General features: G+C 42.0%; 1 protein-coding gene across 5 annotated transcripts in view; it reads left to right on the top strand.

The window, feature by feature from the left end:
- The window catches only part of agap2 (ArfGAP with GTPase domain, ankyrin repeat and PH domain 2), a 30,607-nt gene that overhangs the window by 5,325 nt on the left and 9,292 nt on the right, over window positions 1–15,990 (top strand). For 3 of the 5 annotated variants that reach the window (XM_028452231.1, XM_028452230.1, XM_028452229.1), the window contains exons 1-7: window positions 5,633–7,272; window positions 12,454–12,512; window positions 13,521–13,608; window positions 13,757–13,842; window positions 13,918–14,053; window positions 14,155–14,289; window positions 14,609–14,727. In XM_028452231.1, coding sequence (XP_028308032.1) covers window positions 6,285–7,272; window positions 12,454–12,512; window positions 13,521–13,608; window positions 13,757–13,842; window positions 13,918–14,053; window positions 14,155–14,289; window positions 14,609–14,727 — 1,611 coding nt within the window. In that variant the 5' untranslated portion in view covers window positions 5,633–6,284. Of the gene's footprint in view, window positions 1–5,632; window positions 7,273–12,453; window positions 12,513–13,520; window positions 13,609–13,756; window positions 13,843–13,917; window positions 14,054–14,154; window positions 14,290–14,608; window positions 14,728–15,990 lie in introns of those variants that run through there. The other 2 variants (XM_028452233.1, XM_028452232.1) reach the window with 1 other exon arrangement.

The following is a 15,990-nucleotide window of genomic DNA, read 5'->3' as shown; positions in this document are numbered from 1 at the left end:
TATCAGTGATTTCTATTAGTTATTGAGGTAACACACTCATATTAATAAAATCATACTTTAATCAGTGTTTGAACGCCTCATTTCATACAGTTTAGACAATCATATCCTTTACAAGATAAAACGTTACTGCTTTGGTTACATTAGGCCTGGGTGATATGGACCAATATTCATATCTATATATTTTTACTCTAAATGACAGTAGGTGATATAAACCATTTATTTTTTATCAATAATTTTACAATAAAAACAATAATAGGTCAAAGTCAGTGGAGCCACAAAGACCCTTTTATTAATCACTAGCAGCACAATAACTACATTTGGACTTTTTCCTTCATTAAGGCTGAAATGTGATTAAATGATGTAGTGATGATTTTTTCAGGGCAGCTCTGAGTTGTTGAAAGTAGTTTTTAAAGTAAATCACATTCAGGACACTGTGTGTGTGTGTGTGCGTGTGTGTGTGTGTGTGTGTGTGAGAGAGAGAGAGAGTGACAGAAAAACCCTTAAAACTGAATTAGGGTTGAAGAATGTTCCGCCTCGTGCCCATCGCCCGCTGCAGGGATGTGTCCCTGGAGATTGGTTTTCCAGGTCGGAGGATGGAGTGTGTGCATGTGTGTGTGTGTGTGTACTGGGGGGGGTACTTCTGCGCTGTTTAAACGCTTAATAATTCTTTGGTGTCTGTAACGCTGACTAGCAAATGGTGTGATTTGGCAGAGAAAAAACCTTTGGATGTTCTGTGTATGGACCACAGACATATGACGTAGACACTGCACCGCGAGGGTTAAGATGTGAACTACAGACGGTTCTACAATCTCCTGTTTTAATTCTCAATGATGACGAGTCGGTGCGTGTTGTGTGAGGTGTCGTTAGACCCGCCTTACATTGCTTTTGTTTGGTTTATTATTGTGTGATGCCTGCCATGATTGGTTAGATTTAGGCACAAGAAGACATGGATTGGTCTGGGATTGGTTATCTCCTTCAGTCTATCAGAGTTACTCCAGCTACGGCAAGCCGCAAGGATCAAAGTTCATTATCATGACAAAAATAGAGTATTGAATGGGGAAATATAAGTGTGAAAAATGTCAAGTGTGGCGTGTCATGTGAGAATGCATCAAATTGCGTGACTGTCACTCTCAGTGTGAGGCTTGGCAGCTCTGGCTTAGCATATAGTGACCAGTTTCGCATGTTTGGTTAGCTTAGCACGTAGCGCACAGTCCCACATGTTTAGGTTAGCTTAGCATGTAGCAACTAGTGCCACATGTAAGGTTAGCTTAGCACGTAGCGCACAGTCCCACATGTTTAGTTAGCTTAACGTGTAGCATCTGGTCCCACATGTTTGGGTTAGCTAACACATAGGCAAGGCAAGGCAAGGCAAATTTATTTATATAGCGCATTTCATACTCAAGGCAACTCAATGTGCTTTACATGATAAAACATTCAATTGTTTAAAATCAATAAGAACATTTAAAATCATCAGTAAAATCAATTAAAATCATCAGTAAAATCATCATTACATCAACAACATGACAAAAAATCTCTCTCTCAATCATATGCAGTAGAGAAAAAAAGTGCCTTTAACTTTGATTTAAAAATGTTCACATTGGATGCTGACTTCAGCTCTGCTGGCAGTTTGTTCCACTTCTTTGCAGCATAACAACTAAAAGCAGCATCACCATGTTTACTGTGAACTCTGGGCTCCACTATCTGATCTGTGTCCATAGATCTGAGAGACCTGCTGGGTTCATACCTGACTAACATGTCACTGATGTATTCTGGACCAAACCCATTCACAGATTTATACACCAGCAGCAGAACTTTAAAGTCTATTCTGAGGCTGACTGGGAGCCAGTGTAAAGACTTTAAAACTGGAGTAATGTGCTCTGACCTCTTTGTTCTGGTTAAGACCCGAGCTGCAGCGTTCTGAACCAGCTGTAGCTGTTTGATGCTCTTTTGGGGGATTCCTGTCAGAAGACCATTACAATAGTCCAGTCTGCTGGAGATAAAAGCATGGACCAGTTTCTCCTGGTCTTTCTGAGCCATTAAACCTTTCACTCTGGAGATGTTCTTTAGGTGGTAGAAGATGTTTTTGTGATAGATTTAATCTGATGCTGAATGTAAGATCTGAGTCAATCAGAACACCAAGGTTTTTGACTTGGTCTTTATCTTCTAAAGATCCAGACTCAGATACTTGCTGACAGCAGTCCTCTTTTCCTTGTTACCAAAGACAATCACCTCCATCTTGTCATGGTTTAGTTGAAGGAAGTTTTCACTCATCCAGCAGTTTACTTTTTCTAAACAGTCACACAACACCTCAATGGGACCATGGTCATCTGGGTTCAGTGATAGATATAGTTGTGTGTCATCTGCATAGCTCTGATAATCAACCTTACAGTTCTGTAAAATTTGTCCTAAAGGAAGCATATAAAGGTTAAACAGAAGGGGTCCAAGAACAGATCCCTGAGGAACCCCACAGGACATTGGTAATCTGTCAGATTCAAAGTTTCCAATGCTTACAAAATAGCTTCGCTCCTCCAAGTATGACTTAAACCATTGCATTACTTTTCCATTTAGTCCAACCCATTTAGTCCAACCCATAGCGAACAGTTCCACATGTTTGGGTTAGCTTAGCATGTAGCATACAGTCCCACATGTTCACCCACTAATAGTGAACGTGAGCTGTGTTTAGACGGTTGTGAGACAGGGAGCGTGCCTATATTCCCACAGCCCTATGTTCTCACATTTCCAAGATATTTCTTAAAATTAGGCCATATGTTCCCACAATTTTCACATCTCTACCCCTGGTAGTTAGGGGTTCGCCACTCAATCCCACGACTGGCGATTTGAAGGACAGAGCTAGCTTCCAAAGTCATCGCTACTCCAACATGGGGTTGCTGTAAAGTGACGGACCCTCATAACAAAATTAAGCTCACTTTCATTAGTTAGTGCAGTTTAGACACAGCGCACATTTAACTTTCTATAATTCTTTAATGAACAGTACACAACCTAATCTTAACATAGGGCTGACCCCGGGAGACAGGTTAGTTTTATTACTGATGGTGTGTTGTGTTGTTGCATTAGCTTAGCATGTAGCGGTGTTGGCTGAGCAGCATCACAGGGTAAGATGTGGGGCGACGCTATCAGGTCAATTATTGGTACAAACTCTAATTGACATGTAAAAAATAAGAGCTTTGCCTTTGTTGGTAGATAATTATTATAATAAATACAAATACTGGGATACATATTCATGCCCTTATGTGTATATTTATACTCAAATATATTATTGTATGTTATTAAGGGCGACCGTGGCTCAGGTGGTAGAGGGTCGTCTTCTGACTGAGAGGTTGGGGGTTTGATCCCAGTACCTGACTATGTGTCGAAGTGTCCTTGGGCAAGACACTGAACCCTAAGTTGCTCCCAGTGGTCGACTAGTGCCTTGCATGTCAGTCCTGTCCCACTGGTGTGTGAATGTGAGAGTGATTGGGTGAATGAGCTGATATATAAAGAGCTTTGAGACTGTTTCAGTGGTGATAAAGTGCTATATAAATCATGTCCATTAATTAATGAATTAATTAAGTTATTCATATTTAAGTATGAGCTCACAGTCACAGTAAAAGCACAGAGCAGTTTGCGTTTGTAAAGCTTTATCTGTGAGACTCTTCTTCTGTGGTGGAGGACGATAGATTTCTCCTTGAGCCAAAGGCACTGGTCTCAGAGTTGGTTAGTATTCAGTGTGAGTCACCACTGGCCTGTGTGTGTGTGTGTGTGTGTGTGTGTGTGTGTGTGTGTGTGTGTGTGTGTGTGTGCGTGTGTGTGTGTGTGTGTGCGTGTGTGTGTGTGTGTGTGTGTGTGTGCACAGACTATGGTTTGTGTTTTAATCAGAGATTATTAACTAGAAACAAAGATGTGGTGATAACAGGTGATTTGATTTAAATTTAAATTTGAACCAATTAAAAACCAACTTAATCTTATCCTTAGTTTAGGTCTTAGTTTAAATGATCCCCAGCCTGTGATTTCACTCACTGTATGTATTAAAGATGTTACAGTGCACGCTAATGTCCTTGTTTGTAGACATTACTAAATGTAGAAATGTAAAATGAAGGCAGAGTAAGATTAAAAATAACAACAAAAATTCAAGATCCAAAAATACCAGCAAAGTACAAAGAAAAAGAGTGAATCAGACAAAAAGACTTCCAACCATCAGAACTCAAATACTGAATGCAGCAGCATTAACTCAGTGTTCAGACACTCTTTAAGTAGTGAAGGGAGGCAATCAGGAGATGAAGCACACCTGAGTGACAACAGACATACTGACAAGACAGGGGATGAATTAACAGACATGAATTCAGATCAAACTAAGACCTAACAGAACATATTACCAACAAAATCTTCAACCAAACTGAAACAGGACTAACAAACACAATGAAAGAGGAGCCCACTGAGACTGGAACCCACAACCTTCCTTAAAGGACAAACTATATCAAATAAAAGAACCTTTGCAATAAAACGCAAGTAAAAAGATAAAGGATTGACCCAAAAATCACCCATAGACCCTCGACAATCTAAACTTTAAACTAAATAAAGTAATCAAAACACATTTTTAACAAAATATGGATGGACGTATTTAATGGATTTGCTTCATTATACAACTATATTGTATTATTATGTCATAAATACTTGCTTTGCGTTGTTAAAATATGCATGAACTGAACTTCATGCAAAAGCAGTTGATTATGAATTTTTGGAAAATGTTTCTAAACACCAGTTTTTATTTTTTCTTATCAGAAATTGTGAAAAATAAATCCATTGTGTTCAACCTGAATGTGTTAAATAGTTTCAGTCCTAATAACCAAATATTTAAACCCCATAATAATCAGTCCATGAAGTCTAATTCTAACAAATCAACCATCTGAGAGCTTTTATCTGTCATTCCTGAAGGACTTATCAATAGGATTTCTTGCTTCCTGATGTGGAAAAATAATCCCAAATCTCCCTCGTGTGTTTAATTAGGAATAAACAGATATATTAGGTTTGGTTGTGTGGTGTTAATATCGATGTCCGATACGCTACGGTTCTCTGAGAAGCTCCAGGTTCACGCTGAGAGCCACTACTGCTAATGAACACATCCCATTGGGAGCAGTGGACGACAGATCAATGCAGGAAACACACACACACACACACACACAATATAACAGCCATTCAGAGTGTGAGGAGAGGCAGCAGAGGAGATGATTGTACGGCCGGAGCTGGGAAGATTGGAACACCTTAGCAACAAATAAGCCAAGCCTCCTATAGGGGAGGAGCTACGTAAGGGAGCGGCACACACACACTGACACACATATGCACATGCACACACACAGTGGTATGAGATGGTTTTTTTCTGTTCAGTAAAAAATTCCTAAATTGGTTCACACACATAATCTGGGGTTGATTCCCTCACTGTCACTCATTTACGACTTGTGCGTGTGCGTGTGCAATGTGTTGAGATTCACCACCAGCTCCCCCACCCCACATCCCCCCCATGCAGGGTAGAACATGGAGGGGAGGGGCTGAGGGATGAAGTGCGCGGGCTGTTCTCAGTGTGAGAGGCGAGCGAAGGGAGAGGGAGTACGGGTGGGGAGGGTTGAAGGGATGAAGGAGAAGCCTTTGCATCGTGTCGACCGAGCGAGGAGGGAGGGAAGCAGGCTGTGAAGGAAGTGTGTGAGACTGGACTCAGTGAACCTGAGACAGCAGAGGACACGGAGACATGATGATGATGATGATGATGGCAGGACGCACCCTGGATCAGCCGAGCACGTTCTTATCTCTGCTGCTGCCAGGCTCTCAGAGCAGATGCTGATGTTACCACATGTGATGCTCGCTGTGATCCGACCGCTATGCGTGCCTGAGCGTGTCAACACACTGCATCTCTAAGGCTTCACCTTTTCACTGCTGACGTAGGATGAAGAACCTGAACCTGGAGGGATGAGCAACACGTACGGCTCAGAGGAATCTAAGGTCATGAAGAAAATCAGTGATTAATTGGTCATTTTCTAACAAAGGAACAGTTTGGATCCAAGTGACTTCATTTGCAACTCAAAAGACGTGAGAGGATTGTGAGGGGATGAGTTGAGACCCAAAGAAAAGACGTAGGATTCAGGGAATGGATAAAAGCAGCAGACGTTCTGCTGTGAAGTCTTCCAAGGAGAAATCTAGTCCTCCTCTGACTGAGATCTTTGTCTGGTCGGAGTATTGTGAGTCTCTTCGTCTGCTTTCATTCATCTGCTGTGCGTCGACTGAAGCCTGACCCGATGAGCGGAGGCGGCACCCTGCAGCAACGCACCACCTACCTCATCTCCCTCACCCTGGTCAAGGTAGAGGCTGTGGAGGAGAATGGGTCAGAGGCGAAGAGCGGCTGCCAAGGCCGGGAGCCGGAAGGTGGAGCTGAGAACGGGGCCAGAGTCATTCCAGGACAAGCTCACAGAGCCGAGGCGTACGAGGGACTCACGGAGAGGAAACCCATCAGCCCAAGAAGGGATAAACCTCTCTGTGGTGTGGAAACATCAAGTAAAGTCTCTGAGAATCCAACCGTCAATCTCCCGATCCCAGTGGAGCGGACTTCAGTCCAGAGGTCTAAAGACGTGGTGGAGGTTCCAACGAGACAATGCAGGTCTCCGGTTCTGACCACAACTCCTCCAGCTGAGGGCTTGGATCCATGTCATACACCGACCAGGACCAGCCTCCCGATCTGCCCGGCCAGTCAGCGGCCCGTCAGTCTGCTGAAGTCCCACAGCAGCGTCACCACCCGGGGCCGTGAGTTCAGAGAAGGCCGAGAACGCAGCCCGACGTCGGCCCAAAGCCTCGACCGGAAGGACTGCCGGGCCGCGACGCGCTCACCAGGGCCCTGCAGGGCCTCCTGGGCCGAGGCCAGCCGCCCTGAGGTATGGAAGGACGAGGTGGTGATCCCACTGGAGATTGGACTAATCAAAGACATGCCCAGGAAGGAGAGACTAAAGTCGGGCTCATCGTCACTACCGGGCGTTACGACACAGGTCTCCAAACCGGGCCGCAAAGGGAAGAGCCGCACGTTGGACAACAGCGACCTGAACAGCCTGTCAGAGGACCTGGGACTGAACCGGGATGCCCAGCAGGGCCAGCACAGCCAACGCTGTTCCGCCAAGGACCGCAAGATGCTCAAGTTCATCAGCGGCATTTTCACAAAGAGCAGCTCTGGGTCTGCGACGTCCTCGTCGACGCCGCCTCCCGTTTTCATTCAGAGAGACTCCAGTGAAGAAGAAGGTAGGACTTTAAACGTTTCACAACAGAGCACAGAACTTCACATCAGCAAGTTGGTTCTCTCCTGGTTCAGTTCGTCTCTCTTTTGGTTCTTGGTTCTGCAAAGTCTGTGAGAACTGTTGAGTGATTGGTCAAAAATCTGATGAAGGCGTGGCCTGTGTTGTTGTTGTCCCTCCCCTTGGTCGATCAGTGTAATACGTGTAAACATTCTCAAATAAAAAGGTGTCACATGTTCCTCAAAACAACACGCCGACAACCTGAAGTAGTTCAGATGTGTTCCCTCAATCTGTTCCGGATCGTGTCTGTTTTGTGATTGTTGCACCTAAAATGCCTGATCTTGTTGCAGCTTTTTTTTTTTTTTTAGAATTGCGGCAATAGTTGCAGTATTTTAATGCAAAGGAAACTAATGGCCTTTGCATTATTCCATAATAATAAAGACAGCTGCTTGGATTCACAAGTAAACAAGATATGGATTATTTTCATCACATTTTAAAAGTTTTTACAGCAGAGAATCAGTGGTTGTTTAAGACAAAAATAAAAAATCCTAAAATAAATCTATGGTACTTTTCCTGTAAGAATCTCCTCAATGCAGGATTGTAACTCTGAATGATGAATAGCATCATGATGATGTTGCACCATGTGCAGGGCCTCAGATTTTCAATTTTAAAATTTCCCCAATTCTGTTTCATAGTAAATTCCATGTCACTTTCCCCAAATCTGATTTGTTTTTCCATAATAAGACGTCGTGACAGGCTATTGAACATCTTGATGTAGAATTGTCCGTAAAGCTTGCAGGACCTGTAGCTTGACATTTTGACATTGGTTTTAGCCTTTATTATTTGTCTGGTTATAGTCTAGTATAAAATATAGGATATGAGAGCATGGATGAAACTGATTGGTTGTCATAATGCAGACACTGCACAGCTGTATGGTTCATCACAGTATTAATGTGCAGGATTCTTGTTATTTAACTGTTGGATGAAAACACAGGGACCACACTCAGTGAGTCTCTAAGTAAACCCCCCAGGGACCATTTAAAGACCATCACTCCATCATATTCATTTCTGAAGGATTTGAGCCTGAAGTCACCCCTCCCCCTGTGATCCAGGAGTGAAATAACGGATCTGAGCTCCATTTAACTCAGCTGGAGGTCTAATCTGCAGTTAAACACTCATCCCAGCATAGGATTTGTCCCAGAATGAAACCAGAAGGAGGGGCTTGGTGGTAAAATTACACTGTCCCAACTATTCCAAACATGACGCTTATCTGGAAATAATGCAGTAGGTTCTCTTTTCTGAGAATGATGGAAGTTTGCAGCTTTTAACACCAATTATATTCATAGAACACAAGCTCAGATTGAGAACTGATTATTTTTTTAAAGGTATGAAGCTGTTTAACTGTAGAGATCAAAACACTCTCCTCCACATCTGTCACATGTCTGTGCAGCATCCATTTCATATTGTGTATCTTTAAGGTGAGGAGAAGAAACTAGAAGATTATTCTTTGTGTTCTACGTGTTGCAGACAAGAACCCAATATAGAAACCACTACACATGTTTGAGTTAGCTTAGCATGTAGCCACCAATCCACATGATTTGGTTAGCTTAGCATGTAACAACCAGTCCAACATGTTTGGGTTCACAAATAAAAAAAACATTACAAAAAAAATAGATTAAATAAATAATAACGACCAATCCCACATGTTTGGTTTAGCTTAGCATGTAACAATGAATCACAAATATTTGGTTTAGCTTAGCATGTAGCAACCAATCACATATGTTTGGTTAGCTTAGCACATAGCGGTGCAGACTGATCTATCACTCCATCCATCCATCCATCCATCCATCCATCCTCCTAAGGTGGTATTGTCCTACTCCGGTTGGGGTTCTATCCCAGAGCTCTGGGGTAGTTTGAGGGTTCTTCAGAATCTTCAGCACTGTTGGTAGTTCTGAGGCATCTTCAGGTGAATTACTGCCACCTACTGGTCTGGAGTGTATATCTCTCCCAATTTGGTTCTGCTTTGAAAGCTCACCAACATTCAGAAACTTCTGCCACACCATGGACCAGAACCAGAACCAGAACCAGAACCAGAACCAGAACCATGGTGTCAGACCTGGTCTAGGACCGAAAAACAGCTGAACTCTTTTTTCTTCTTTGTGTCCTTTACCTTTCTGTTCAACGGTGAGCAGTAGCTCATCAAACCGTTGGTGTGTGTGTGTGTGTGTGCTTCATGTATTCATTCATCCTCTCATTGTGCATTCAGAAGGCGGGCAGGGAGGAGGGGTTGCTATGGCAATCGGCAGGACTAGTTATTGCTGCTGCTGCCACAGAGCCTAATAAAAGGGTAGTGTGTGTGTGTGTGTGTGTGTGTGTGTGTGTGTGTGTGTGTGTGTGTGTGTGTGTGTGTGTGTGTGTGTGTGTGTGTGTGTGTGTGTGTGTGTGAGAGAGAGAGAGAGAGTGACAGAAAAACCCTTAAAACTGAATTAGGGTTGAAGAATGTTCCGCCTCGTGCCCATCGCCCGCTGCAGGGATGTGTCCCTGGAGATTGGTTTTCCAGGTCGGAGGATGGAGTGTGTGCATGTGTGTGTGTGTGTGTGTGTGTGTGTAAGCAGCTGATGGACCTCACTGTTGGCAGTAGAGAGGGCTGGAGTCAGAGAAGCAGACAAAGGCTGACGGTGTGTGTGTGTGTGTGTGTGTGTGTGTAGAATGTCCCACTACGACACAAATAAAGTCATAATTTTATGACAATAAAGTCATTTTAATAGAAATTAAATTGTAATATTTTGAGAATAAAGCCATAACTTAAAAAATGGTAATGATACAGCGGTCAGAATTCCCTGTTGAAGTGAACACAACTAACAGCGATAGAGCTGAAGTCGACCACTTCATCCACATCAGACAAATATAATCTGACTAAATGTTCCACATTCTCCATAACGCACAAGTGACCACAACACACACAACATCCTCTTTGTGTTTCAATTTCATTCTCAGAAAATTGTGACTTCAATCTCATAAAATTATGATTTTATTAAGATATGACTTAATAACACTCATGATATTAATAAAAATAACTAGTTTATTCTTGAAATAATACAACTTTTAATCTTGTTTTATTTAAAGTCACACTCACTATTTTTAAGAGATATTAACACTCAGTATAATCCTCTCTGTTCAAAGCTTGAGTTCAAAGTAACATCTTCACACTGAGACTTGTCTGCATGAGTTAAAATACACTATAAACTGATGTTAGCTTAGCTATGTAGCGTAGCCTGTGCTAACAACACTAACAAACATCTTTGAAACGCTCAGCTACGCAGCTTCAACGTCATGATGTAACTTTTACTTTTGTCTGTGTTTTTTGATACTTTTCTCTCTCACATTCTTCTCTTTTTTCCTCCATAAAATTAAAAAAAGCAATGAGGCAGTTTGCAAAGTACAGATATTTGTAAAAACATGAAGTGAGTGAAAGTAAAAAGTCTTCACTAAAATAAATACTGAAATCCTGAAAGTAGTTTTTAAAGTAAATCACATTCAGGACACTTTAAGAATGTGTAAACAGCCCCGTTAGCTGCAGCAGCAGCAGATCTCTGCTGAGGAGAGACAGAGTTAGTTAGAGAAGAGAAACACATGCAGTGTTTCCTCAAACATCTCTCAGTGTTTAACAGACAGACAGACATCTGCACTGAGCCTCTGACAGACAGTCACTGACACAGCTGACTGTGTGTGTGTGTGTACTGGGGGGGGTACTTCTGCGCTGTTTAAGCGCTTAATAATTCTTTGGTGTCTGTAACGCTGACTAGCAAATGGTGTGATTTGGCAGAGAAAAAACCTTTGGATGTTCTGTGTATGGACCACAGACATATGACGTAGACACTGCACCGCGAGGGTTAAGATGTGAACTACAGACGGTTCTACAATCTCCTGTTTTAATTCTCAATGATGACGAGTCGGTGCGTGTTGTGTGAGGTGTCGTTAGACCCGCCTTACATTGCTTTTGTTTGGTTTATTATTGTGTGATGCCTGCCATGATTGGTTAGATTTAGGCACAAGAAGACATGGATTGGTCTGGGATTGGTTATCTCCTTCAGTCTATCAGAGTTACTCCAGCTACGGCAAGCCGCAAGGATCAAAGTTCATTATCATGACAAAAATAGAGTATTGAATGGGGAAATATAAGTGTGAAAAATGTCAAGTGTGGTGTGAGAATGCATCAAATTGCGTGACTGTCACACTCAAAGCGTGAGGCTTGGCAGCTCTGAATTATTATATAATATTCTTCCTTTATGTCAAAATAGGGAAAAGAAACAGATTTTGTACTAATCATTGCCATGGATGTTACTAACGTTACTAAAGGAACCCTGGACTGATTCATGTGCAGTTTGAATCAAACAAGGGACGTGAACCATATGTGACATGTGTTTAAATCCTGAGTGTGTAAGTGACAGCTGAGTGTGAACCCTAAGGTTTACTTAAAGGTGCAGACCACAACTCTCAGATCCCTCTATCCCCCTCCCTCCTTGCTGCTCTCTTGCCCTGCCTCCAAACTTTCCAAAGTCCCTCCCTCAGAGGAGCTAACAAGCTAACGTTAGTCGGACCACAATATCACAGTAATATAACATGCTCTGTTAAAAGCATATTACTGCAGTGCTTCTCTCTCTATATGCACACACCTCAGCAGCAGTAACAACTCAGTATCACTTACAGCAGCCATACAGAGGCTGCTGCACACACATGAACAACACATGCACTACAGAGTTCTAGTGTAACAATTACAAATCAAACATAATGTAAATCAAGCAGCAGTAATTATCTTTCAAGCAGAAAAGTCACCATTTCCATCTTCTACCCCTCCAGACCATACACTGTAAAAAAGACGGCACTCTAGCTCCGGGAAAGGGGTGGGGCCTGTGAGCAACAGCTGTCAGACAGCCCATCAAACACAATCCTGGCTCTGATTGGTTCTTTTTGCTCGTTCGCAGTGCAAAGGCAACAGGAGCAGCTGTCACTATGTCCTTACATAGTGACAGCTGATATGACAAAAAGTTACTTTTATAAGAGTTGCAGACTGCACCTTTAAGTCACAGCTCTGTGATTTAATGCCTCACCACCTTATATACAGTGAACCATAAAGATGATAAATGTGTTCCTGTCTCTGATCATTTGTCTCTTTCTGTCTCTACAGTGAACGTAGCCAACAGTCAGGAGTGGAGTCTGAGCAGAACCATCCCTGAGCTACGTCTGGTCAGGATTTATTATCATTATTATTAAGCTTTAATCGACTCAAACCACAAGTTGCTGAGGTGGTGCACTTTATTTAATAAAGAAAGATAATAATCTAAACACAAACTCCAAGACCAGAAAACAACAAAGTACAAAACAAATCTCGAAGTATACAACCTCAAAAATTGATTGACTGATTGGCTGAAAGCTCCAGAATGGCCACGCCCACATATAAAGCGATAATACGTGTGTTAGAGGCTAAAAGTTGATAAAATTACTCCAAAGACATTTTGATTTAAAAATCATTATGGGATGTTGGTGTCACTTTAACATGTGTCAAAATCAAGGCCCAGGGGCCAAATCTTGTCCTTTGGAGCATCCAAAAGTGGCCCACAGGAGAAAGTAAATCATTTACCAAACGATTCAATTGTAGAAATACACAAATTCAAGTCAACTCCACAATATTTGCAGGGCTCACAGTTTTTCTGTGCCTATATCACACAACTGTAGTCACACATTGTTGAGAGAACTCAATTATTCACAAACAACCTGACAAAATTCCCCCAAATTAGATTAAAATTTGCCACAAAATCAAAATATTTGGAATTGGAGATCCTACTGGAGATGATGTCATTAGTTTCTTGGAAATTGTTGGAGCCTTATCTAGTATAGATATCACTTATACATAGGGCACAATAATGTTGACATTTTTAACACCCAAACTCTGTGGCCTGCACACACGCACGCACGCACGCACGCACACGCACACGCACACGCACACACACACACACACACACACACACACACACACACACACAGAGGTTATCATGTGGTGATGCTGGAGAAACAAAGTTGTCCTTTTAAATTCAGTTTGCAGCTTTTTAATAAATAATAAATATTGTAAATCTTTACAACAATGAACATGATTAAAGTCCATTTGAACATTTCTATGCACTACTCATGGTTCGTTTAAGTTAATCATTATAAATCCATTCTGTGATGTGTGATCAGCTCTTCTTCTTCTCTCAGGGGGTTCTGGGAAGTCTGAAAAGTGGGAAGTCAGCGCTGGTGAACAAATACATCACAGGCAGCTACGTAGCTGTGGAGAAACCTGATGGTGAGCACCTTCTTCTTCATTTTATTAAGTTTTTCCAAGGTGAACATAGCCATCATTAGAACCTCCAGATCCAGAGGTTATTGGAGAATTTTTGGTGAACATCAAGAGAACATCTTAGGTTCTAACCTTGTCAAACTGTGTTCTTCAGGTGGGAGATATAAGAAGGAGGTTCTGGTTGATGGTCAGAGTCATTTATTATTGATCCGAGAAGAACCAGGCCCACCTGATGCTCAGGTACCTCTGAGTGTGTGTGTGTGTGTGTGTGTGTGTGTGTGTGTGTGTGTTCTAACAGTGTTCTTCCTCCTATAGTTCAGTAGCTGGGTAGATGCTGTGATCCTGGTCTTCAGTCTAGAGAACGAGGGAAGCTTCCAGGAGCTTTACCAGCTCTACAGTGACCTGAGCAGATATAGAACTGATGTTCCTGTGATTGTAGTGGGAACGCAAGGTAAAACACACACACACACACACACCCTTCATTCAGTAAATCTGTGTATTTAGCCTTGAATGCGGTCCAGAGCCACATGTTGAGAACCCTTCTCTTTCCAGATAAGATCAGCAGCTCAAACCCTCGAGTGATCGAGGACCAAAGAGCTCGACAGCTCTGCATCGACGTCCGTCACTCACTGTTCTACGAGACGTGTTCTACGTACGGCTTCAACGTGGACCGAGTGTTCTTAGAGGGTGAGACTGGTTCTGTTGTTAGGGTTCCTAATGAAGGACGGGAGGTTTGGGTTCCTAAGGAGGGATGGGAGGTTTGGGTTCCTAATGAAGGACGGGAGGTTTGGGTTCCTAAGGAGGGATGGGAGGTTTGGGTTCCTAAGGAGGGATGGGAGGTTTGGGTTCCTAAGGAGGGATGGGAGGTTTGGGTTCCTAAGGAGGGATGGGAGGTTTGGGTTCCTAAGGAGGGATGGGAGGTTTGGGTTCCTAATGAAGGACGGGAAGTTTGGGTTCCGAAGGAGGGACAGGAGAAGGTTGTAAGGGTCCTGTTGTTGTTCTGCAGCTGCTCAGAAGATCATCACTCAGAAGAAGCAGGCGGCGCTGCAGGCCTGTAAGTCTCTGCCCAACTCTCCCAGTCATTCTGGAGGATCCACACCTGGATCAGCATCGTTCCCTGGACAGGTAGGAGATCATCTTTGTATGTAGTCACTGAGCTTTAGAGGATCATTGAAACTGTCAGTTTGAGTTATTAGAGGAACGCTCTAAACTTAGTACGCACTGACAGGAAACAGTTTGTGTAGATACTTCCTTTAGAGACATGATGTAACAGTTGATGATCAGAATAAAACACACTGAAGAGTGACTCAGCTTCAAACTCTGAATAATGTGAGATAGACAGAATGCAACAAAATACACAACACTTCACAATAAAACACATCATTACAAAATACAATAACACAGACTATAACACAATACAAGATACAGTATAATAAACCAGTGGTTCTCAACTTTTTCAAAATGAACTCATACATGAACATTGAAGAACAGTCATGTGGAGACAGGACCATCTATAAGGGGGAATAAAGGAGAGATTTTTGGGGTCCATCCATAAAGTCAGTAAAATGATGGTTTATTGTTCTATGAATCTGTGATAACCACATTTATTTATTCATCTGAATAATATCCACTGTTATCCAGGAACGTTCATTATTATTATAGTCATCTTAAAGATGGAAATCATGGTTTTAATCACTAATAAAATGCTTCAAAGTGAATAAAAATGGTGGAAAAGGAGGTGAAATGAGATTTTAAAAACCACAGAAATTGGTTAAAAGTAACAAATTATAGTGGATAAAAACAGAGAGAAAAAGTGGTAAAAATGGTTCAAAGTGTCAATATTGGAACAATTAGTTTAAACTGATAAATAATGGGCATGACAAATGGTGAATGTGGTTAAATTGGCAAAAAAATAAGAGGTTAAAAGTGACAATAATGGGTCAAAATATGTGACATTAGGTGTAAAAGTAGTGAAAAAAGGTTTATAAGTGCTGCAAATGTCTGGAAAGTGGAAAAAATGAGCAGAAAACACATTGAAATGTGATGTAGAAGTGCCAAACGTAGGAGAAATGGAGCAAAAATACATTAAAAGGAGCAAAAATAAGGCAAGAAAAAGTGATGAAAATATGTTAAAATATGGTGAGTTTGGTGTAGTTGCAAAAAAAAATTAAAATTGTTCAGAAAATATTCTCTGTTTCTTAAAGGCATCTGGTGACCCTCTCCCAGTGTCTCACAACCCCAAATGGGGTCCTGACCCCAAGGGTGATAACCACTGTCATAGAGTACAGTAGAGTGAATTAAAGTAAAGTAGATTACAGTAGAGTAAGGTATTCTGTCATTAGTCTATATTCCAGTGCTCAGTCGGAACAGTTTGGCTCCGCCCACAAG

This window comes from Gouania willdenowi, chromosome 7, assembly GCF_900634775.1.
Source record: "Gouania willdenowi chromosome 7, fGouWil2.1, whole genome shotgun sequence".
In the NCBI taxonomy this organism is placed as follows: domain Eukaryota; kingdom Metazoa; phylum Chordata; class Actinopteri; order Blenniiformes; family Gobiesocidae; genus Gouania; species Gouania willdenowi.
The sequence above is the reverse complement of the archived record's forward strand: the minus strand, read 5'-3'. Positions and strand labels throughout refer to the sequence as shown.